At 42.2% G+C, this 24,582-nt stretch overlaps 1 protein-coding gene and 1 pseudogene across 4 annotated transcripts in view; one reads left to right on the top strand and one right to left on the bottom strand.

The window, feature by feature from the left end:
- The window catches only part of LOC132542943 (inaD-like protein), a 234,205-nt gene that overhangs the window by 145,061 nt on the left and 64,562 nt on the right, over positions 1-24,582 (bottom strand). For all 4 annotated transcript variants that reach the window (XM_060206318.1, XM_060206319.1, XM_060206321.1 and 1 more), the window contains one exon: positions 10,282-10,373. In XM_060206318.1, coding sequence (XP_060062301.1) covers positions 10,282-10,373 — 92 coding nt within the window. The remainder of the gene's footprint in view (positions 1-10,281; positions 10,374-24,582) is intronic.
- Positions 2,805-6,712, top strand: LOC103113050 (pterin-4-alpha-carbinolamine dehydratase 2-like; annotated as a pseudogene).

Genomic DNA, 24,582 nt, shown 5'->3' with positions numbered 1-24,582 from the left:
CCTAGAACCCCACCTCCCCAGAGCCCTGGCCCATTAGGGAAAGACAGAAACAGGCCAGGGATATGGGCCAACTTGTCCATGCCCCTCTCCTGCAGGGAGGGAGGAATAATTCTGGAGATCCTCAGTAGAGACTTATTTCTTTTTCTTTTCTTCTCTTTTCTTTTCCTTTTTTTTTTTGCCTCCAGGGTTATTGTTGGGGCTCAGTGCCTGCTCCATGAATCCATGGCTCCTGGAGGCCATTCCCCCCCCCCCTTTTGTTGCCCTTGTTGTAGCCTTGTTGTGGTTATTATTGTTGTTGTTGATGTTGTTTGTTGTTGGATAGGACAGAGAGAAATGGAGAGAGGAGGGGAAGACAGAGAGGGGGAGAAAAAGATAGACACCTGCAGACCTGCTTCACCACCTGTGAAGCAACTCCCCTGCAGGTGGGGAGCTGGGGGCTCGAACCGGTATCCTTACGCTGGTTCTTGTGCTTTGCGCCACATGCACTTAACCGGGTGCACTAACGCCTGACCCCCGGGGCACTGCTTAGAGAGAGGAATATATATATGCATTTAAATGCAAGATAGAATTTTGATTCTATCTTGTCCTTGAATTTACAAATTCTATTCACAAATATAAAGTTAGCAAATAATTAACATTGTCATTTAAAATAGGTAAGACAGGAAACAAGTACTGAAGAAATTAAGAGTCGGTATTCCAGACTACTTGAGAGACGCTTATGATTCTACCATATGGTCCAACAAGACAGAAACAGGAGCCTTGAGGTTGCAGGAGAGTAGCTACTTCCTCCCTGCAACTGCCAACACTAATACTAATAACAGGCATCTTTCTCAGAACGTCTCCTCACGTATCCCAAGGATGATATTTTACTGTGAACCTGAGAAGAAAAGGGGGCATTGCTTTCTTTAACGGCCCACATAAACGGAAGGATGCTTCCTTAGAGAATTCAAAACAAATTACCTACACACACTGAGTTCATCAACAGCTTACTTAGAAAGCACTGCTTTTCTGCTAGGAGTTAACATTCAGGTCTACTGGGCCTGACACTCTAGCTCTAAGATCTGAATTTCTGCACATGCAAGGACTTAGCTTGCTTACACTTTGGGCCTGAGCATAATCTTTCTCTGTGACGCATTGTCAGGGACTTCCAAGACTAGACTAGGTTTGTCTCTTATATATTTTTGTCATATATATTTTTGCACTTAAATCACTAGCTCAGGCATCAAACTGTTTACTCTCTCTTTTAAAGGTTTCATTTATTAATGCTAGGAGGAGGAGAGAGAAAGAATCAGATATCACTCTCATACATATGCTGCCAGGGATTGAACTTGGGACCTCAAGCTTGAGAGTTCAGTGCCTCACCCACTGTGCCACCTCCTGGACCATTCAGACTGTTTACTCTCTATCATCTGTTTATGTTCTATCATTAATAATTTTACAGCACCAGCACAATCAGGCACTCAGCAAATACTTGTTCAATAACTGGCTATGTCTTAAATTTTTGTTTTTTCCCCTCCCGGGTTATTGCTGGGCTCGGTGCCTGCACCATGAATCCACGGCTCCTGGAGGCCATTTTCCCCCCTTTTTGTTGCCCTAGTTGTTGCAGCCTCGTTGCGGTTATTATTGCCACTGTTGACGTTGCTTTGTTGTTGGATAGGACAGAGAGAAATGGAGAGAGGAGGGGAAGACAGAGGGGGGGGGAGAGAAAGACAGACACCTGCAGACCTGCTTCACCGCCCGTGAGCGACTCCCCTGCAGGTGGGGAGCCGGGGGCTCCAACCGGGATTCTTACGCCGGTCCCTGCGCTTTGCGCCAAAATTTTTTATTTTTTATTGGAGACAGCCAGAAATCAAGAGGAAGGGGGAGGTACAGAGGGAGAGAAACAGAGAGACACCAGCAGCACTGCTTCACCATTCGCAAAGCGTTTTCCCTTGAACCTGTGTCCATGTCCTGTGCATTGTAACAATGGTGGTCAACTATGTCTTTATTTATTTATTTGTTTGTTTGTTTGTTTTAAACAGCATAGGACAGAGACAAATTGAGAGTGGAGAGGAAGATAGAGAAGGGGAGAGAAAGGCACCTGCAGACCTGCTTCACCTCTTGTGAATGACCCCCTTACAGCAGGGAACCAGGGGCTTGAACCAGGATCCTAGAGCGGGTCTTCATGTGCTATGCGCTCTTAACCCAGTGCACTACCACCTGGCCCCCATCTATGTCTTTATGAAAGTAAATCTCTTCTTCCTATAGTCTTTTCCCCTCCTATTTATCAAGACTAGACAGGATAATACAATAGGGACTTAAAAACAACAACAACAGGCATTCTAGTTACTTTTTTAAGATAAATTTCTCCCAGGGATGACTAAGATTCACATTAATTTCAAGTCAATATTTTCTTTTAGGACAACAGCCCACACCATCTTTTTATTTGGAAACAAAGAGACATATATTCAATCAGTGCAGAAAGGGGTACACCACAGTGAGTCCACTTTTACTCAGCAGGACTGACAGCCAACGCTAAATCTTCCCAAGATTTTCAGTTATATTTAGCCTGCTTTGGCCCCAGGTGCGTTTTTTTTTTTTTTTTTAATACAACACACATTTTCCACATGTAATTAAGTAATGGAGAGTGAGCTGCTATACGTGACCTTTAATTTTCGATAGTGGGGGAAGGTATGACAAGAGCTCCAGGCAAGACCATTAATCTCCTTGGGTCCCTGCACTGCCAAATCTAGCAATTCATTCTTCATTGTATTAATATAGCTCTCCGTCTATACTTCAGTGGGAGTGCTTATGTAGAGGGGATAATGTCAAGTAAGAAAACCCTTAGAACTGAATTTGTGGTTCACTGTAAGATTGCATGTAGACTGTATCTGGGGGTGATCCAGAGTAATTTGGTGTATCAAAGCTCTTACGTGCCATAGAGCACAAATGCATAATCACGGGATGGCACAAAATCTAATCATATAAGAAAAAAAAAAAAAAAGGAGGGGGGACTCGGGCGGTAGCGCAGCGGGTTATGCGCAAGTGGAGCAAAGCACAAGGACTGGTGTGACGATCCCGGTTCGAGCCCCCGGCTCCCCACCTGCAGGGGAGTCGCTTCACAGGCGGTGAAGCAGGTCTGTAGGTGTCTATCTTTCTCTCCCCCTCTTTGTCTTCCCCTCGTCTCTCCATTTCTCTCTGTCCTATCCAACAAAACAACGACATCAGTAACAACAACAATAGAACTACAACAATAAAAACAAGGGCAACAGAAAGGAAATAACTAAATAAACATTTTTAAAAATCTTTTAAAAAAAAAGAAAAAAGGGGAGAATCTATGTAAGGCTTAGATACATAAGCAGCCACTTGCTAATTTTCACTAGTGACTCAGAGACCCCTTGGTATTACAGATCAATTAGCACAAGAATAAATACCAGTGTTAAAAGACTATGACGGAGTCGGGCTGTAGCTCAGCAGGTTAAGCGCACTTGGCGCAAAGCGCAAGGACCGTTGTAAGGATCCCGGTTCGAGCCCCTGGCTCCCCACTTGCAGGGGAGTCCCTTCACAGGCGGTGAAGCAGGTCTACAGGTGTCTGTCTTTCTCTCCCTCTCTCTGTCTTCCCCTCCTCTCTCCATTTCTCTCTGTCCTATCCAACAATATCAATAACAACAACAATAAAACAACAAGGGCAACAAAAAGGAATAAATAAATATTTAAAAAAAAGGCTTTGACAAGGGTGTGATCACACACCTGTATATCACTATGCACTAAAACCCTAGTTAATTAAAATGCTACCTATAGTATATTTTATTTATTTAATAAATTAATAATTATTATTGATTTAATAATGATCGACAAGACTGCAGGATAAGAGGGGTACAATTCCACACAACTCCTATCACCAGAGTTCCGTATCCCACCCCCTCCATGGGAAGCTTTCCTATTCTTTAACCCTCTGGGAGCATGGACCCGGGATCATCATGGGGTGTAGAAGGGGGAAATTCTGGCTTCTGTAATTGCTTCTCTGCTGGACATGGGCGTTGGCAGGTCAAACAGCTTTCTGTGATTACTGTTAACCATACTCAAATTATGTGGCCAGTCGCTATTTGTATCTCAATTGTCAGTCATTTTGAAATAGTTGCCAAGGTATAAAAGACAAAAAAAATTCTGTTGAGTGGAAATGTACTGAGAAACAATGATTTTAACTAAGGAAAGGAATGTTGGCAAACAGAAGCAATAAACTACAAGGATAGACACTGTCGGCTCTGGTTTATGGTGGTGCGGAGGACTCAACTTGGGGCTTTGGAGCCTCAGGCTTGATAGTCTCTTTGCATAAACATTATGCTATTTACCTCTACCCTTAACCAGTTTTTTAAATATATTTTTTTATTATTTATTTTCCCTTTTGTTGCCCTTGTTTTATTGTTCTTGTAGTTATTGTTGTTGTTGATGTTGTTGTTGGATAGGACAGAGATAGAATGGAGAGAGAAGGGGAAGACAGAAAGGGGGAGAGAAAGATAGACACCTGCAGACCTGCTTCACTGCCTCTGAAGCGACTCCCCTGCAGGTGGGGAGCTGGGGGCTCAAACCGGGATCCTTACGCCGGTCCTTGTGCTTTGTGCCACTTGCACTTAAGCCGCTGCACTAACCCCCGAACCTTGCTTAACCAGTTTTTAAAGTAACATTTTCTATACTCATCTTTATCTTTCTGACTTATCTCACTTAACATAATTCCTTCTAGCTCTGTCCAAGATGCATCAGAGAAGGTGGGTTCATTGTTCTTGATAGCTGCATAGTATTCCATTTTGTATATATACCACAGCTTTTTCAGCCACTCATCTGTTGTTGGGCACCTGGGTTGCTTCCAGGTTTTAGCTATTATGAATTGTGCTGCTATGAACATAGGAGTACACACCTCTTTTTGGCTGGGTGTTATGGAGTCCTTGGGGTATAACCCCAGGAGAGGAATTACTGGATCATATGGAAGGTCCATGTCTAGCCTTCTGAGAGTTTTCCAGACTGTTCTCCACAGAGGTTGTACCAATTTACATTCAATTTACCTTTTACAATGTAAAAGGGTTCCTCTGTCCCCACAACCTCTCCAGCATTTGTTGCTGCTGTCCTTTTTGATGTATGCCATTCTTACAGGAGTGAGGTGGTATCTTAGTGTTGTCTTAATTTGCATTTCTTTGACAATCAGTGACCTAGAGCAGTTCACACGTATCCGTAAACTACTGCAAAATCTATACCTGAAAGCAGAAGTATACTAGAGTTTGGAGTGAGTACCCCCCTAACACTTCCTCTCCACTATTCCAAGCTTTGGGTCCATGATAGCTCAACAATTTGTTTGGCTTCGTATACTAACTCTCTTTTCAGTCACCAGGTTCCAGATGTCATCAGGACGCCGGCCAGGCTTCCCTAGACTGAAGACCCCACCAATGTGTCCTGGAGCTCTGCTTCCCCAGAGACCCACCCTACTAGAGAAAGAGAGAGGCAGACTGGGAGTATGGACTGACCAGTCAACGCCCATGTTCAGCGGGGAAGCAATTACAGAAGCCAGACCTTCTACCTTCTGCAACCCACAATGACCCTGGGTCCATGCTCCCAGAGGGATAGAGAATGGGAAAGCTATCAGGGGAGGGAGTGGGATATGGAGATTGGGTGGTGGGAATTGTGTGGAACTGTACCCCTCCTACCCTATAGTTTTGTTAGTTAATACTTTCTTAAATAAAAAAAAAAGTAATATTTTCTAACACAAGTTTTGCAGTTCGAAAATATATTTGCATCTACTGTTCAAATGCTAGCTTCCCCAAAATTGATTGGAAAAAAGAAAAATCAGTATTTGATTGCTTTAGTATTTGGTTCCAAAGTAGGTTGGACTAGGGTTCTTAAACAGTAGTCTGGAAAGAAAATATAGAAGGACCTCTGAAAGATATATCTTAATAGTATATCTTAATAGTAATGAGCTAGACAGTCAACCTGAGGAGAACAGATGATGTTCTGAGAAGCACCTAAAACATACAGGTTAAAACACTTGAATGGGGGGGCCTGGTGGTAGCGCAGCAGGTTAAGCGCACATGGCGCCAAGCACAGGGCCGGCGTAAGGATCCTGGTTCGAGTCCCAGGCTCCCCACCTGCAGGGGGGTCGCTTCACAAGAGGTGAAGCAGGTCTGCAGGTGTCTGTCTTTCTCTCCCCCTCTCTGTCTTCCCCTCCTCTCTCCATTTCATTTCCTATCCAACAACAGCAGCAATAGCAATAACAGCAACAATAAGGGCAACAAAAATGGGGGGAAAATGGCTTCCAGGAGCAGTGGATTTCATGGTGTAGGCACCAAGCTCCATCAATAACTCTGGTGGCAAAAAAAAAAAAAAAAAAAGTTAGAAAGAAACACAAGAACACTTGAATAGGCAGTCTGAGCCTCACAGCAATGTCAACAGATGCTACTGGGTAACTGCAGAGCAGAGGAATCAAGTTACAGTAGACCTTACAGCAACAGGATGGTTGGAATTAAGTGACAGAGATGCTATCTACAAAGAGTTCACTTTAAAAATTTTAATCAGGCATTTGGCTTTATGTCCCAAGTTGCTCTCCAAGCAGAAAAGATGAATCATCACCCAGAATGGTTTAATCTGTACAAGGTCCAGATAACTCTCACCTCACATGACTGGTGGACTGACCACAAGAGATGTGAAACTGGCCAGTTTTATTGAAAAAGCGGCTGCCTCTGTGTGATTTTGTACAGAATGGATGTAAAATCTGATATACATCCTATCTGGGATGTATCATGAAGGCAATTTACAGAAACAAATCATGTTGTAAATTGTTTACCTTTTTTAAAAATTAATTTATTTTATGTATTTATTCCCTTTTGTTGCCCTTGTTTTATTGTTGTAATTATTATTGTTGTCTTCGTTGTTGGATAGGACAGAGAGAAATGGAGAGAGGAAGGGAAGACAGAGGGGGAGAGAAAGATAGACACCTGCAGACCTGCTTCACCGCCTGTGAAGCGACTCCCCTGCAGGTGGGGAAGCTGGGGGCTCGAACCGGGACTTTTATGCTGCTGGTCTTTGCACTTTGCGCCACCTGCATTTAATCTGCTACGCTACAGCCTGACGCACCTTAGTTTACCTTTATACCAAAGCTTATCAGATCACTGCTTAAATACAAAGTGATTTTCATTTGAACCTTACTTTGCCTTGTATCTAATAATATGCATAAGGTAACCAACTCATATAATTATATCAATAATATTAAAAAATAAATCACACAAAAATAACAGTTGAATGAGACACCAGTCTACTACTGTATCTCCAACCAGCGACTTCACCTGGTGATGTACAAAGCTGATGAGGAAAAAAAAAATTTTTTTTCTTTAATTTCTAGGACACTGTGGTATTACTGACTTCAGTAAAATCTCTTCCATATCCTGTTGGCATAGGGATTCATTCGTGTTAATCAGACTTTCCTTTATAGATGCCTCAATTCCACTGTATTCTGTTTCTCATTAGAATATCAGGTTATTGTGGTGGGGGGGGTGGCGCAGTGGATAAAGTGCTGGATTCTCATCTATGAGGCTCCAAGTTCAATCCCCGGCCCGGCAGCACATATACCAGAGTGATGTCTGGTTCTTTCTCTCTCTGCCTAATTTTCTCATGAATAAATAAATAATTTTTTTTTAAAAAAGAATATCAGGTCATCATTAGTTTTTTAAAAAGCAGTCAAACGACAAAACTGAAAAAAGAAAGTGTTGTAGGCAGTTTGCCCCCATGCCTCCCTAACCAGGGACAAGTTTTTTTTTTTTTTTAATAATGTCTGGAGGGGCCGGGTGGTGGTGCATCTGGTTAGTGCACATGTTACAATGTAGGACCCAGGTTTGAGCCCCTGGTCCCCACCTGCAGGGGGAAGGCTTTTTAAGTGGTAAAGCAGTGCTGCAGGTGTTTCTGTTTCATTCTCTCCCTCTCTCTCTCTCTCTCCTCCCATCCTCTCAATTTCTAGCTGTCTCTATCCAATAAATAAAAAATAAATTTTTAAAAAATATTTAGTTATTTATTTCCTTTTGTTGCTTTTGTTGTTTTACTGTTGTAGTTATTATTGTTATTGATGTCATTGTTGGATAGAACAGAGAGAAACGGAGAGAGGAGGGGAGACAGAGAGGGGGAGAGAAAGACAGACACCTGCAGACCTGCTTCACCACCTGTGAAGCGACTCCCCTGCAGGTGGGGAGCTGGGGGCTCAAACCGGGATCCTTACACTGGTCCTTGCACTTTGTACCACCTGCGCTTAACCTGTTGCTTTACTGCCTGACTCCCTAAAAAATTTTTTTTTAAAAAAATAATGTCTGGAGCTGTCTCTTCCAGTGCTTAATCAGGATGTAAATGTGTTCTTAGACTGTGACTGATACTTGTGATACTTGAATACTTCAAAATATTCAACATTCTGGAAGCAGACAAAATATATTTGAAGGAGTGAGTCTTATTTTGCATCGTCTTTCCTTCTCTGACTCATTTTTATTTCCTTCTCATCTCTTCCTGCTATGACCAGCACCAGCACCTCAACCAGCATTATATTTTACTCGCCATTTTAGCAGTGAGCGTCACCGTTCATCTGGGCAGGCCATTTATGTATTAATGCACTAGACAGTTTTTGAGTAGTGTTATCTGCATTTGTGGGTGTGTGTGGGGGGGAAAGGAGCAAGAGAAGAGTTCTGTTCCAGTCAAAGAAAAAAAAAAGTTCCATTCCACTGCTTTATGTGGTGCTGGGATTAAATGATGCATCCTGACTGCTCACCACCCCCAAGGCTCCATGTTACAGATCAGGAAACTGATCAAGCTCTTAACAGTGTGTTTCAAGTCCAGGCAGAGCGAAAGCCAAGATTTCTTCTTTTTAACCACTGAAGCTTGATGGTTCCAGTCACCTGCTAGGTCTGAGTTTTAGTCAGATGAATAGTTCCTTCTCTTATGGTAACCACAGCATTGATTAATAATAAAAAAAGTGACACACAAATTACCGAAAATGTATCTACAGAAGGCAGGTGAAATAGCTCATTTATGCAGTGCACTGCTTGTCACGTGCAGGACAAAGGTTTGAGCCCAGTCCCTGTGGTATTGAAAAAAGTGCTAGTGTTGTTTGTGGTCTCTCTCTTTTCCCTTTTTCTCTTCCTTCCTTTCTTCCTTTCTCTCTTTAACATATATTGCATTTATTTGTTTTGGATAGAGGCAGAAATTGAGAGGGAGTGGAGGAGACAGAAAGAGACACACCTGTAGCATTGCTTCACCACTTATTAACCTTCCCCCCCCGCGAGTGGGGACTGGGGCTTGAACCTGGGTCCTTGCACATTGAAATGTGTGTGCTGAGCCAGGTGTACCACCATCTAGCCCCCAGTACTATGGTCTCTATCTCTGTCACTATCTCACACACACACACACACACACACACACACACACACACACACACACACACACTCAAACAAAAAGTTATCAGTGGTGCACAAATCTCTTGGCTCTGTTAAAGCTCATTTTTCTTTAGAGCCTAAAAGCACATATGCCAATACACTGCTTGGAATCATTCCTATGTTTTCTTCATCTTCTTTTTTTCTAGTAAAAGAAGATGTAGAAAATCTTCCTTTTTAAAATAGTGAGTTAAATATTTATATATATTTTCAAATTTTTTATAATGATTTTATTGACTTTTGATAACCCTGGTTTATAAGACTATCAATGTTTTAGAGGTACAATTTCTCACCCCCTTCAAAATGTTTCCCGCAGACCTCATGCATACACAAAGCACTAATTTCCTGCACCAAATTCTACTGGACCCCCCTTCACCTTGCAGCCTATGCCCCTCCCCAAATCTCTCTTGGCAACATCAGTCTGACACCAAAGGTTTGTCTCATGCAACTTTTCTGATTGCATGTTCATGTTTTTTTATTCTTTGTATTCCACCATTCCAGAATTCTTAATAGGAAGCTCTCAAAATACCCTTGGGTTCATTTTTCAAGCTTATTCTTTGATTAAGACAGTCATGAGTCAGCTAGACGGTTCTACTATATTTATAGATAGGTTCAGCTGATTCAGGAAGGGAAGAATTTTCAAAAACTGAAAATGATAGCCTTAGCTATCATCCTACAAGTGAAATATATATACCAAGAAAATATCACATTATTTTACTTTTGACAGAAAACTGTATTCTTAGAATACAGTGACTTGGTTAGACAAACTGAAAAAGAAAAATCATCTTACATAAATAATACTTCTCCCCAAAAAAGATGTTGGGCTTTAGAAAAACAGATATATCTTTCTTACCTGATAAAAACCAGCTTGACCTTTGAAGGGGCAGTCTTAATAATGGCAGATGCATTTTGATGACTTCTTCCATATAGGATCTGATTGTTTATCTGTTTGGGTAAAAATTAAATATGTATATTTTGTAAAAAAAAAAACAGATATGCACATGAATACAAGTATAAACTCAGAGTTAAGCAAGCCCACTTCTGAGTGGGTATATGTTGAACTCTTTAAACTGAGAGCCTTTGCTTTTTAATTTTTTTTTCCCCCTCCAGGGTTATCACTGGAGCTCAGTGCCAGCACTATGAATCCACTGCTCCTAGAAGCCTTTTTTTTTTTTTTTTAACTGGATAGGACAGAGAGAAATTGAGAGGGGAGGAAGAGATAGAGAGGGAGAGAGACAGAGACACACCTGCAGACCTGCTTCACCGCTTCTGAAGTGACCCCTCCACACACCCCCCGCTGCAGGTGGGGATCTGGTGGCTCGAACCGGGATCCTAGAGTGGATCCATACTATGTGCGCTTAGCCCAGTGTGCCACTGCCCAGCCCCCTCTTTGCTTTTTAATTTTTCAAGACCTATTCATTTACTAATAACGGCAAGAGGAGGGGGAGAAGAAGGAGGAGGAAGAGGAGGAGAGAGAGAGAGAGAGAGAGGGAGAAGGAAAGCATCACTCTGGCATATGTAATGATGGACTTCAACTCTGGACCTCAAGCTTGAAAGTCTAACTCTTTATCCACTGTCCCACCTCTGGGGTTGCTGAGAATCCTTTTTCCCCCCTAAGCTGGGGACTTGCACAACGGTCAGTCTGAATTGTTCATTTTTTCTGTTTCAGAGAGAGAAAGACACAGAGCTAGAGGGAGAAGCATCACAGTGCCTGAACTGCCCCCAGGACCACAGTGGAAGCTTGAACCCAGGCTCCATACATGGCCAGGGGAGTACCCTAGCAGACAGGCTGTTACTTAGGCTCTAAGTTCAAAAATCTTAATAGTCTTTGTATTATGAATTTCAATTCTAAAATAGCTATTGAAAGCTTTCTTTCTGTCCTTCCTTTTTAAAGATTTTATTTATTTATCAATGAGAAAGAACCAGCTCTCACCCTGCTACATATGCTGCCAGGGTTTGAACTCAGGACCCCATGCTTGAGATGAGAGTCCAATGCTTTATCCACTGAGCCATCTCCCGGACTACTACTCTTTCTTTTTCATTTTTTTTCTTTTTCTTTTTAGGGTTCTTAGATTCAGGTTTGAGTGCAGTTAATAAAGAACAAGTAGTTCGGGAGCCGGGCGGTAGCACAGCAGGTTAAGCGCACGTGGTGCAAAGTGCAAGGACCTGTGTAAGGATCCCGGTTGGAGCCCCCGGCTCCCCACCTGCAGGGGAGTCGCTTCACAGCCAGTGAAGCAGGTCTGCAGGTGTCTGTCTTTCTCTTCCTCCCTCTTCCCCGTCTTTTCCTCCTCTTTCCATTTCTCTCCGTCCTATCCAATAACAACGACATCAATAACAACAACTACAACAATAGAAAAACAAGGGCAACAAAAGGGAATAAATTTAAAAAAATAACTCTTTAAAAAAATAATAAAGAACAAGTAGTCCTTGACTCTTCTGCTCAACTTCAAGAGAGCAGTAGCTGAGTTGTAGCCGCACTTTTGTGATAGATACTTCATGTCCTACAGCTTTTCCAGATTGCTAAAAAAAAAAAATGTGAAAAACAGGCCGGTGTAGCTCTCACCTTCCTGTGGTTTGGATTTTGGAGAAGAATCTTCAGTGAGCCCAGAGCCTGGACAGCCCATGCTCCTCTCAGGTTTTAGCACCAAAATGTTAAAAGAATGAAACTCTGGAGCTGACTTCCGGAGGCGGAGCTACGAGCAGCAGATCACTTTCTCTCCTCTCCTCTCCTCTCCCGGATCAACTAGGAATACCAAAGGAGACCACCCGGACCGAAACAAGACAGGACTAGAATGACCACAGGAACCCAGTAAATCACCTGTGAGTACAAACACGCGTGGCTGGTGACAGAGAGGAGAGAGGGGCCTAAGGAGAGATTAAGTGACTGCTAACAGTTCAACAGTTTATCAGTGGAAACACCACCTCCAGTCTGCTCCACCAACAAGGGGACAGCTGAAGGGAGGAGAGGACTCTCCAGAGACTCACCAAGTGCAACTCTGAGTCTCCATTGCTACTACCCTCAGAATCTGGAGCAGCGACAGGAAGGGACACCAGGGGACAGAGATCTAACTAGGAAACTCAGAAGACCTATACCTCGGTGGCATAGCTGAGGGACTGTGAAAGTCTCTTTGCATAACCACTGGATTATCTCTGCCACACCCTGCTTTATCTCTTGGTCAGGAGTCAGTAATTAAGCTAAGAAGCCTATTGATAGTTTAAAAGCCCTCAGGCTCCCATAGCCTACAGGGAAGGTAAAAAAAAAAGAGACTTTTAAACCACTGAGCCAACTCAGGGATTGAAATAACTGTTAACTTCCACCACTGTGAACCCTTTAACTTACTTAGACACAAGTCAATCCAGGCAATAGTGATCAATAATTTGAAAAGTACTGATAAAGGGAACTCATAATATATAAAATAGTTAAAACAACAAGAAAAAATATTGGAGAATCAAACCAGGACAAGAGTCCAGCCAAAAGTCCTCCAGAGGGTGAAGCACAAAACAATGAGTTCAACATCCAAACATTAGCTAAGGAAATAATAACAGGAGTGAGTAAAGAATTTGAAAAAATTGTAATCAGAAATGCAGGAACAACAAATGAGAATATGGAAGAAAATGTGAAAAACAGGCCAAACTGTGGTATTCACTAGACCTGGGCTTTCTTACTGCAAAGGAGGTAAACAGAATTACCCCATTTTAAAAGTCAAATCTAAGTCAACTGAGCAGAAGTACTGAGTTGTGCACGATTAGACAAAAATCTGGAGAATCGGAACACATGAACTTGCAAAAACAACAACAACAACAAAAAAGGGGTGTGGGGTGGAGTGGGGGGTAGTAGGTATTGAGCCTACAGTGCACAGCACCTGAGTTACCTCCCTGGCCCCAAGATTTTTGTTTTTTTAAATATTTATTGATTCCTTTTGTTGCCCTTGTTTTATTGTTGTGGTTATTATTAGTGTTGTTACTGATGTTGTCGTTGTTGGATCTCACTGGATTTTTCTCTGTCCTATTTAAAAGATGGCCACTAGGAGCAGTCAGTTTGTAGCGCAGCCACCGAGCACCTGCAATAACCCTGGAGGGAAATAAAAAAAGTTATATGCTCTAGACCTATACTTCTGATTTCCTACTTTGCGTCTGCACTCCTCTTCTGATTACTGACAAAAAAAAAAAAAGACCTTCTATGAGTCACTTTTATGACTCTTGGTCCCAATATGAAACTGTGGATACAATAGTACATCTTCTCCCATGTTCTAAATTTCCAAGTCAATTAAATGTTATTTAGGAGAACATTATGGCAACCTAAGAAACTAAAGACAGTTGCCAATCCCCTGGGAAAAGTCCTCTGTATTTATAAATTTTGTAAGTTATGAGATTTCAAGGTGATTCATATTTACTCTCAAGGAAATCAATTCCTCCATAGTGCTGGGGGGGGCATTACATGGATCTGAGGCATCTATACTTAGGTATGAGAAGTGATTTAGTTCATTTAAATATTTTTTTAAACTATATTAATTTATTTTCCCTTTTGTTGCCCTTGTTTTTAATTGTTGCAATTATTATTGTTATTGATGTCTTCACAGTTAGATAGGAAAGAGAAAAATGGAGAGAGGAGGGTAAGACAGAGAGGGGGAGAGAAAGACAGACACCTGCAGACCTGCTTCACCGCCTGTGAAGCAACTCCCTTGCAGGTGGGGAGCCGGGGCTCCAACTGGGATCCTTACGCCGGTCCTTGTGCTTTGTGCCACCTGCGCTTAACCTGCTGCGCTACCTTCCAACCCCTCATTGTGGTATGTTATAGTTAGCAACAGAACTAGAAATAAAGTTGATTCAGCAAAGTCTCCGCAAGGCAATGGATACAAATCATTGCTATCCAACACAAACTTTCATTTTAGAGGTCTTTAATGAGATTTAGTTTTAATAAAGTTTGTTACTCAAAATATCAAGAAAAGATAGATTTTCAACTGTTCAATTTTCCACAGTTTAATTGAACACGAAAGTAAATATATGTCAAAGTACAGCTCAATTAAATCTATTCAGAAAGCATACCAAACCAGAAGTAAAAGTTAATTATCTTAAGCTAGGATTAGAAATATTAACTATACAAAAAGTAAGATTTAATTCAAGAAACAGATTTGCGGGAGTCGGGCTGTAGTACAGTGGGCTAAGCGCAGGTGGCGCAAAGCACAAAGACCGGCATAAGGATCCCGGTTCGAACCCCGGCTCCCCACTTGCAGGGGAGTCGCTTCACAGGCGATGAAGCAGGTCTGCAGGTGTCTGTCTTTCTCTCCTCCTCTCTGTCTTCCCCTCCCTCTCTCCATTTCTCTCTGTCCTATCCAACAACAACAACAACAATAATAACTACAACAATAAAACAACAAGGGCAACAAAAGGGAAAAAATAAATAAAATAAATATAAAAAAAAGTTAAAAAAAAAAAAGAAACAGATTTGCCAGAGATTTGGCCATCATAATATATTAAACTCAACAACACTCTTTTGCCCAGGCTCCCCCCCCCTTTTGTTACCCTTGTTGTTTTATCATCGTTGTGGTTATTATTATTGTTGTTGTGACTGATGTCATTGCTGTTGGATAGAACAGAGAGAAATCAAGAGAAGAGGGGAAGACAGAGAGGAGGAGAGAAAGATAGACACCTGCAGACCTGCTTCACTGCCTGTGAAGCGACCCCCCTGCAGGTGGGAAGCTGGGGGCTCGAACTGGGATCCTTACGCCAGGTCCTTGCGCTTCATGCTAAGTGCGCTTAACCTGCTGCGCTACCACCCGACCCCCTGCCCAGGCTTTTACTGAAGTAGGATTTATTATAATCATTGATAAATTATCATTAAAGAACTGAGTTGGAATTATGTAACGGGATGAAAGCTCATCTCCCTGTTTCGCTTTCAAATATACTCTAAGCTTTACACGTCGAGAAATTAGAATCCATAGTGTGTTTTCTTTAATGCACTTTTCTGAGTGTAACACCTGCAGAAATGATTATTTACATTTTGGTGAATCCTTTCACAGGTAAAATTCTACTTCCCAGGATTTATGCTCAGGCCGCTGATAGTTTACCCTGTAAGATTTAGCACCTGGCTCAGTACAGGGCTCCAGGTTGGAGACCTGGCACAGTTTGGGAGTGACATGGCAGCAGATGGAAGAAATTCACAGATAGTAGAGCAGTGCTCTGTTTCTTCATCTCTCTCTCTCTCTTTCTCTATCTTTATCTACTATAAAAGAACACATCCTGGGAGTCAGGCGGTAGCGCAGCAGGTTAAGCGCATGTGGCACAAAGCACAAGGACTGGTGTAAGCATCCCAGTTCGAGACCCCCAGCTCCCCACCTGCAGGGGAGTCGATTCACAGGCTGTGAAGTAGGTCGGCAGGTGTCTATCTTTCTCTCCCCTCTCTCTGTCTTCCCCTCCTCTCTCCATTTCTCTCTGTCCTATCCAACAGCAATGACAACAGTAACAACAACAGTAAACAACAAGGGCAACAAAAGGGAATAAAAAAATAAATATTAAAAAAATATTTTTTAAAAAGAACACAGTCTAAGATTAAGAGAGACACTGAGATATCTATTGCCTTTACACTTGAATAGGAAAAAATGGAAAAACAACATAGTCCCCAGCAGGATGATTTATTGTACAACAAACATGGATAAGCTACAGTATTTAAAGGTGGTGAGGAGAAAGACTTAGATGAATTGCTTTATAAATAGATAATATTATAGAGTGAAAAGAGTGACAAAATATCATGTCACCTACTTATCATATTACATTCATTTATGTAATAGTTTCTGTCTAAAATGGCTCTGAATCTTTATTAAAAGCCAATTAATGATGGTGGAATTTAAGGCGATTTTCAATTTTTAAATATTGTAAAGTTTTTTTTTCTTCACAGAGTTTCTGTCACTAAGAGGTTTCAGATAGGTTCAGACATTTTCAATAAAAAACATCATTGGCTCAGGGCCGGGTGGTGGCGCACATGGTTGGGCGCACATGTTACAAGGAGCAAGGATCCGGGTTCAAGCCCACGGTCCCCACTTGCAGGGGGAATGCTTTGTGAGTGGTGAGGCAATGCTGCAAGTGTCTCTCTTCCTCTTTATTATACCTTTCCCTCTCGGTTTCTGGCTGTCTCTATCCAATAAATAAAGATAATTAAAAAAATCATTGGCTCAGTATTCGTGTTTTCTTTTTCTTTTTTAAAAATGTTTTCCTTTTTTAAATATTTATTTATTTATTCCCTTTTGTTGCCCTTGTTGTTTTATTGTTGTAGTATTTGTGTTTTCTAACCAAATAATAAATGTTTATAACAAACAAGGCATATGCATTCACATGGACCTTATACAACCAAAAGGAGAATTAATACCTTTTAAAAATTTTATTTATTTTAATTTTGTTTACATATTTTACATTTTTTTTATTATCTTTATTTTACTTACTGGATAGAGACAGTCAGAAATCGAGAGGGAAGGGGGTGATAGAGAGGGAGAGACAGACACCTGCAACACTACCTCACCACTTGCAAAGCATTCCTCCTGCAGGTGGGGGCTAGGGGCTCGAACCTGGGTCCTCGTGCCTATAACGTGTGCTCAGCCAGGTGAGCCACCACCCGGCCCCTAATTAATAACTTTTTATACAGGTGGAAAAATTGAGGTTTAAGTGAGCTTAAAGAATCTGACCAGATTTCTAGCTAAATCTGCTTGAGTGTGAAAACTAATTCAGTTAATAATTTGGAGACACATCTAAGAGTACTTATTTGAAGCAAAGAAAAAAGTCTTAAGGAATGTAATTAACTTTTAATCCAATGAAAAACTCAATCTTATTTATAGGATTTTATAAAATAGAAATCCAAGACCCAGGAGTATTCCCTTAAAACTAATAGATACACTGCTTATTCCACAGTCATTAGCAAACGATGAATATATATGAATTTTCATTTCTACCATCACCAAAGTGAATACTAAGACTGCTTTAGAGGCAGTAGCTGGGAGATGTCTCAGCTGGTAAACGCTAATCATCTATGAGATTCTGGGCTCTGTCTCCAGCATCACATGGGGAACAACCTGAGTAGCACCAGGGAAATGCCATGCATCTTGGAACAATGTCTTGGTGTCACATACTTTATCACTTAAAATAAAATAGAATTGGAAGAACTAGGTCTGGGAGATGGCTCAGCAGTAATGTGCATGTGTATGGCCCTGGCTGCATTCCACAGAACTGCATTAAAAAGTAGGGGAGGGGATTGGCGGTAGCGCAGCAGGTTAAGCGCATGTGGCGCAAAGCACAAGGACTGGCGTTAAGGATCCCGGTTCGAGCCCCCGGCTCCTCACCTGCAGAGGAGTCGCTTCACAGCCGGTGAAGCAGGTCTGCAGGTGTCTATCTTTCTGTCTTCCCTTCTTCTCTCCATTTCTCTCTGTTCTATCCAACAATGAATGACATCAACAATAATAACCACGACAAGACTACAACAACAAGGGCAACAAAAGGGGGGAAAAATGGCCTCCAAGGGCCATGGATTCATGGTGCAGGCACTGAGCCCCAGCAATGACCATGGAGGCAAAAAAAAAAAAAAAAAAAGAAAGAAGAAGAAGAAGGGGAAGCAGAGGAAGAGGGGGAGGAAAGTGGGAGGGTGACAGAGGGTAAGAGGGAGAAGAGGAGGAGAAGGTTGTCCTAACTATTAGAAGCATTGAAAATTATTTTGTATAAAACCTTATTCAGTCAGATATGGTCCTTACCATCAAGGATCTGGCACAAAAATAACAGGAAAATCTTGGAATCCAGCCACTGCAATGACATATTGTGTATGTAGGCTGAAAACAGGCAGCGACAGTCAACCTTGAGGACGACTGAGAAAGAGAAGCCTAGCAAGCACAGGAGAAGTGGAAGCACAGGCACCAGGACCAGGGAAAGTGCATGAAAATATAAGCAGGTGTGATAACGCAGGTTCCTTTCTAGGAAGTTCAAGCGCCTCAGTAAAGGTTTTGGGAGCAGGCAAGGAGAAGCTGAAGGTATAGGGAAGTAGACAAACCAAGTAACCACAAGCTATTCAAATAGACCTTGTAGAGTATTTTCTCATTCCAAAACTCCTGGGCACCAGGCTCCATAAAAATTATCCTCTCTTGCCTACTAGCTATCTACAAAATGGAGGGACCCCCCCCCCCCCACTCTTCACCTGCACTATTCCAGCCTTTAGGTTCATGATGAGTCAACAATTTGTTTGGCTTTGTATGTTAACTCTTTTCAGCCACCAGGTTCCAGATGCTAACATGATGCTGACCAGACTTCCCTGGACAGACAACCCCACCAATGTGTCCTGGAGCCCTGCTTCCCCAGAGCCCTGCCCCACTAGGGAAAGAGAGAGACAGACTGGGAGTATGGATCGACCTGCCAAAGCCCATGTTCAGCGGGGAAGCAATTACAGAAGAGAGACCTTCCACCTTCTGCAACCCACAATGACCCTGGGTCCATACTCCCAGAGGGATAAAGAATACGAAAACTATCAGGGGAGGGGATGTGATACGGAGTTCTGGTGGTAGAAATTGTGTGGAGTTGTACCCCTCTTATCCTACGGTTTTGTTAGTGTTTCCTTTTTATAAATAAAAAATATATATCCTCCCCTTCCTAACTAGTGCTTCAGCTTTGCAGCTGAGAAAATGAAAGGGGGTGGGGTGGAGCACTTCCAAAGGCTTTGCTACGGAGTAACAGCAGAGTAGCTTTGCTCTCCCAGGTCAACTAGGAAAAGCAGAAAAGTCACCGGAAAACTTAACACAATACAACTAGGATTCCTGTAAAAGCGCATCAAGCCACAAGGGAGGACAGACCAGTCTGGCTCACGGACAGAAAAGGAGCGATGGTGAGATTCCCCAGAGTCAAAGGCCATACTCGGGCATGGCTGGAAATAATGAACAAAGTCAGTACAGGGGCAGGATACAAAATCCTTATCATGAGAGAAATGCAGATTGAAACTACACTGAGATCCCATCTCACACCTGAGAGAATGGCTTCCATCAACAAACCAGGAAATGACAGGTGTTGGAGAGGTTGTGGAGAAAAGGGAACTTGGCTCCACCGCTGGTGGGAATGTAAACTCGGGTAGCCCCTTTGGAAGACTGTATGCACAGTCCTTAAACAAATGAAAATGGAGCTGATTTATGACGCAGCAGTACCACTCTTAAGGCATTTATGCAGTGGATATACACTAATCAGACAGGACATATGCACTCCTATGTTCACAGCTGCATTATTCACAATAGCCACAGAGTGGAAGCAGCCTAAATGCCCATCAACATGTGACTGGCTGCAGCAGTTATGGGATATATATTTCACGGAGTATTACTCTACGAACAAAAAAAGATGATACTGTGTTCTTTTGGACAAAATAGATGGACGTGCAGGTGATTATGCTTTGTGAAATGAGAGATGAAAGACAACTACCAGATGGCTTCACATCAACTTGCAAAAACAAACCAAAACGAAACAAAAGCAAGCAAACTGTTAAGACTTGTGAGAGCTATCGTGGTTCTCTTTGGGAGGCGGGAGGGTGGGGATACTGAACTTTTTGTATCCTGACAGTCTTGGAAAAATATTAGCATTAAGGAAGTGAGCAAGGAAAACTGTTTATGTGCTGCCTTAAATTTGAGAGTTTCTGTGGAAGTTGGTCCAACTGCTATAGGCTGATTCACTTGACCAAATGAGGTAAATGCCTGCAGATAATTTCCTAGAATTTGCCGGGCGTAGAAAGAAAGAAATGATCAGAGGCAGGAGCACAATCTACTCCTTTTAAAAAAATATTTATTTATTCCCTTTTGTTGCCTTATTGTTTTATCGTTGTGGTTATTATTATTGTTGTTATTGATGTCGTCGTTGTTGGAGAGGACAGAGAGAAATGGAGAGAGGAGGGGAAGACAGAGAGAGGAAGAGAAAGATAAGACACCTGCAGACCTGCTTCACCGCCTGTGAAGTGATTCCCTTGTAGGTGGGGAGCCGGGGGTCTCAAACTGGGATCCTTAGGACAGTCCTTGTGCTTTCTTTGCGCCACTTGGGCTTAACCCACTGCACTACTGCCTGACTCCCCACAATCTACTTTTTTAAAAATTTCTTTATTGGGGAATTAATGTTTTACATTCGACAGTAAATGCAATAGTTTGTACATGCATAACATTTCTCAGTTTTCCACATAGCAATACAACCCCCACTAGGTCCTCTGTCATCCTTCTTGGACCTGTACTCTTCCCCCCCCCCCCCCCCCCCCCCGCACCCCAGAGTCTTTTACTTTGGTGCGATACGCCCACAATCTACTTCTTAACAGCTCATTGCTATTGCAGTGGGATCCCGTTTTCCCAGGAGGCGGAGGGATTACAGCCTAGCTCAGTTAATGGTTCTTTTAGTCATGTAAGTATAACGGCTCTCCCACTCTCAGTTTCTCTAAATGGGTGCATCCTTTCCTTTCTAATTCAAACTGGACAGAACTCAATGGATTACTTAGGGGAGCTGACTTAAGATAGTTATCGGTTACAAAACTTTAATGATGGGGGGGGGACTGCACTTTGAAGAAAGTGAACAAGCTGCAAATACAGAAGAGCTGCATTGTGTGTGAGTCTAGTTATTTGGTCAGCTCCATGTTCTTCTCTTGTTTCAAGACTATTCTGAGGCACCAAGTGGGGTGACTTAAAGGTCCTAATCAGGTCTAGCTAACAGTTTCACTGAGATCTACTGGATATACAATAAATCACATTTAAAATGTAAAATTCAGGGAGTCAGGCGGTAGCACATCAGGTTAAACGCACGTGCCGCCTGCAGGGGAGTCCTATCTAACAACGACAACAACAAGAATAACTACAACAATAAAACAACAGGGCCACAAAAGGGAATAAATAAATAATTTAAAAAATTTTTTTATTTATTCTTTTTGTTGCCCTTGTTTTTTATTTATTGTTGTTGTTGTTATTGATGTCATTGTTGTTGGATAGGACAAAGAGAAATGGAGAGAGGAGGGGAAGACAGAGAGGGGGAGAGAAAGACAGACACCTGCAGACCTGCTTCACCGCCTGTGAAGCGACTCCCCTGCAGGTGGGGAGCCGGGGGCTTGAACCGGGATCCTTCCGCTGGTCCTTGTGCTTAGCGCCACCTGCGCTTAACCTGCGGCGCTACCGCCTGACTCCCTTTTTTTTTAAAAAAATTTTTTATTTATTAAATAAATAATTTAAGAAAAACTAAAATTCAATATATTTTTATACTCATGAAACCACTGCTGCAGGAAAAGTGTGGTCCAATTTACTTTTGCACTTTTAGTTATTAAGAACCTATCTTAATAAAACTGTATGAAAATAAATCAGTTATGATTTTTTAAACCTTTTTAACAAAATTTTATTTATTTTCCCTTTTTTTTGCCCTTGTTTTTATTGTTGTTGTAATTATTATTGTTGTCATCGTTGATAGATAGGACAGAGAGAAATGGAGAGAGGAGGGGAAGACAGAGAGGAGGAGAGAAAGATAGACACCTGCAGACCTGTTTCACCGCCTGTGAAGGGACTCCCCTGCAGGTGGGGAGCTGGGGGCTCAAACCAGGATCTTAACACCGGTCCTTGCGCTTTGCACCACGTGCGCTTAACCCGCTGCGCTATCACCCAACTTCCTAAATCAGTTACAATTTCCCAGTCTTTTATTCTTCTATCATTCAGTGATGTTTCTACAATGAGATATTTTACATGAGATCCCTCTGGGCACAATTATTGCAATAAGAAGCAAATTTTATGAAATTACATTCATTTGTAGTAGTAACCTAAAAAAAAAAAAAAGCCAATCTAAGATGACAGAGGCTTGTAAATCAGAAATAATTAAAAAAATATTTATTTACTTTCCCTTTTGCTGCCCTTGTTGTTTAACATTGTTGTGGTTTTTGATGGCATCGCTGTTGGATAGGACAGAGAGACATGGAGAGAGGAGGGGAAGGACAGAGAGGGGGAGAGAAAGATAAGACACCTGCAGACCTGCTTTACCGCCTGTGAAGCGACTCCCCTGCAGGTGGGGAGCCAAGCGCTGGAACAGGGGATCCTTCGGTGGGTCCTTGCGCTTTGCACCACGTGCATTTAACCCGCTGCGCCACTGTCCGACTCCCCGGAAATAATTTTTTATAGATGGAAGTACAAAAGCTAGTGATTCATTTACAGCTGTACCTGTTTCTATATCAGTTTTTACAGTAAAGGATTTGAGCAGTACTTCAGTGGTAAAAAGCAAAGTGAAAAAAGACCAACTGTGGGGACCAATGTAGTAAGTTTTGTCATGAAATGAGCTACCTGTTTGTGGCCAGCCAATACATTTTTATAGTTTCAGTTGTAATCTCTGATAAAATAGACATTTCTAGATAATAACGTCCTGTTTGAGTTTCCCCACAGTTCTATGCCTTTATTTAGGAAGCATGTGAGAAGTAGCCATGGTTTTCATTGCTATGTTTTTTAAAACAGTTTCTGTACTTTCTTTTTATTTTTTTTATTATCTTTATTTATTTATTGGATAGAGACAGCCAGAAATCGAGAGGGGAGAGGGAGATAGAGGAGAGAGACAAAGAGACACCTGCAACACTGCTTCACTGCTTGCAGTTTACCCCCTGCAGGTAGGGACTGGGGGCTTGAAGCTGGGTCCTTGTGTACTGTAACGTGTACTCAACCAGGTGTACCACCACCTGGACCCTATACTTTCTGAGAGACAGAGAAAGAGAGAGAGCGAGAGAGAAAGAGAAAGAAGAAGGAGGAGAAGGAGGAGGAGGAGGAAGAAGGGGAGGAGGAGGAGGAGGGAGAAAATGCTGGGAGGGAGAGACACCACAGTAATAGTCCCTCATCCACAGAGCTGCCCCCGTGTTAAACATGGTGGTCTAGTGTGGGACCAGGGTTCGGATCCAAGCTCTTACGTAGTAAAGCACGTTCTCTACCAGGTGAGCTATCTCCTGCACCTATAATGAAGCTATTTTTTTTAAATGATTTATTTATTTATTCATGAAAAAGACAGGAGAGAAAGAACCAGACATCACTCTGGTACATGTGCTGCCAGGGATCGAACTCAGAACATCATGGTTGAGAATCCAATGCTTTATCCACTGCGCCAGCTCCCGAACCACGCTATTTGTTTATATTTTGTATAATATAAAGGGACCAAAGCCAGGGCCTCATATATCTGAGGTAAGGAAGGCCCATCTTACTGTTATATCTGATGTCTCATGAAGACCTGTATCTGTGAGCTCTGCCTGGCTTCTAGCTTTAATTTGTCTCTCATTGTTGTAAAGTTGATCATAGGACCAGGGTGCCATGAGTTTAGTAAAACCTGCCCCTTCCTTGCCAGTTTTAAGTTCCATACCTTATAGATCTCACCCTCTTTGTAGCTTGTTATGAAGAGATTTCTTTTCTTTTTTTTCCTAAGATTTTTTAAAATGTTTTTTTAAATTTATTTTCTTTTGTTGTCCTGTTGTTTTATTGTTGTAGCTATTATTGTTGTTGTAGTTGTTGGATAGGACAGAGAGAAATGAAAAGAACAGAGAAAGACAGAGAGGGGGAGAGAAAGACAGACACCTGCAGACCTGCTTCACAGATTGTGAAGCGAGCCCCCAGGGCTCGAACCGGGATCCTTACGCCAGTCCCTGCGCTTTGCGTCACCTGCGCTTAACCCGTTGTGCTACCATCCGACTCCCGAGATTTCTTTTCTTAGGAGATGACATCTCTGTGTTCCCAGTGCCTGGAAGCTGATCTTTTATTTCTTGCTTAGGAAACTTGTTTAAGATTCAATCTGTCCTTCCGTATGCTTTTCCATGTATTGTTGAAGCTTTACAGATGCTAGCAGGGGAGGAAACACAAGATCTCTAGCCAGCATCTTGACTCTAACCCACTACTTCTAATTTTTAATGGTCATGAAATAAACATATTATATATATGGAAAATAACGAGATCTAGTTCCAGATTTCCTGAAGGTAAAAGCTACAAAGGGAATGTACTTCCTCTACCTTGAAGGACACAGAGCTGGACAAGACAGAGCTCTTTACACGCTGGTCCCATGAACTGTGCGGCTCTTGTGCCATCTGCACTGTCGCTTCTGGCTGCTTCTGTGACCTGACAAATCACTCCAGTTCCCCATGTAACACTGTCAGCTCTCTCTCCTTACACTTGCAGTG

Source organism: Erinaceus europaeus, chromosome 13 (assembly GCF_950295315.1).
Source record: "Erinaceus europaeus chromosome 13, mEriEur2.1, whole genome shotgun sequence".
Taxonomy (NCBI): Eukaryota; Metazoa; Chordata; class Mammalia; order Eulipotyphla; family Erinaceidae; genus Erinaceus; species Erinaceus europaeus.
The sequence above is the reverse complement of the archived record's forward strand: the minus strand, read 5'-3'. Positions and strand labels throughout refer to the sequence as shown.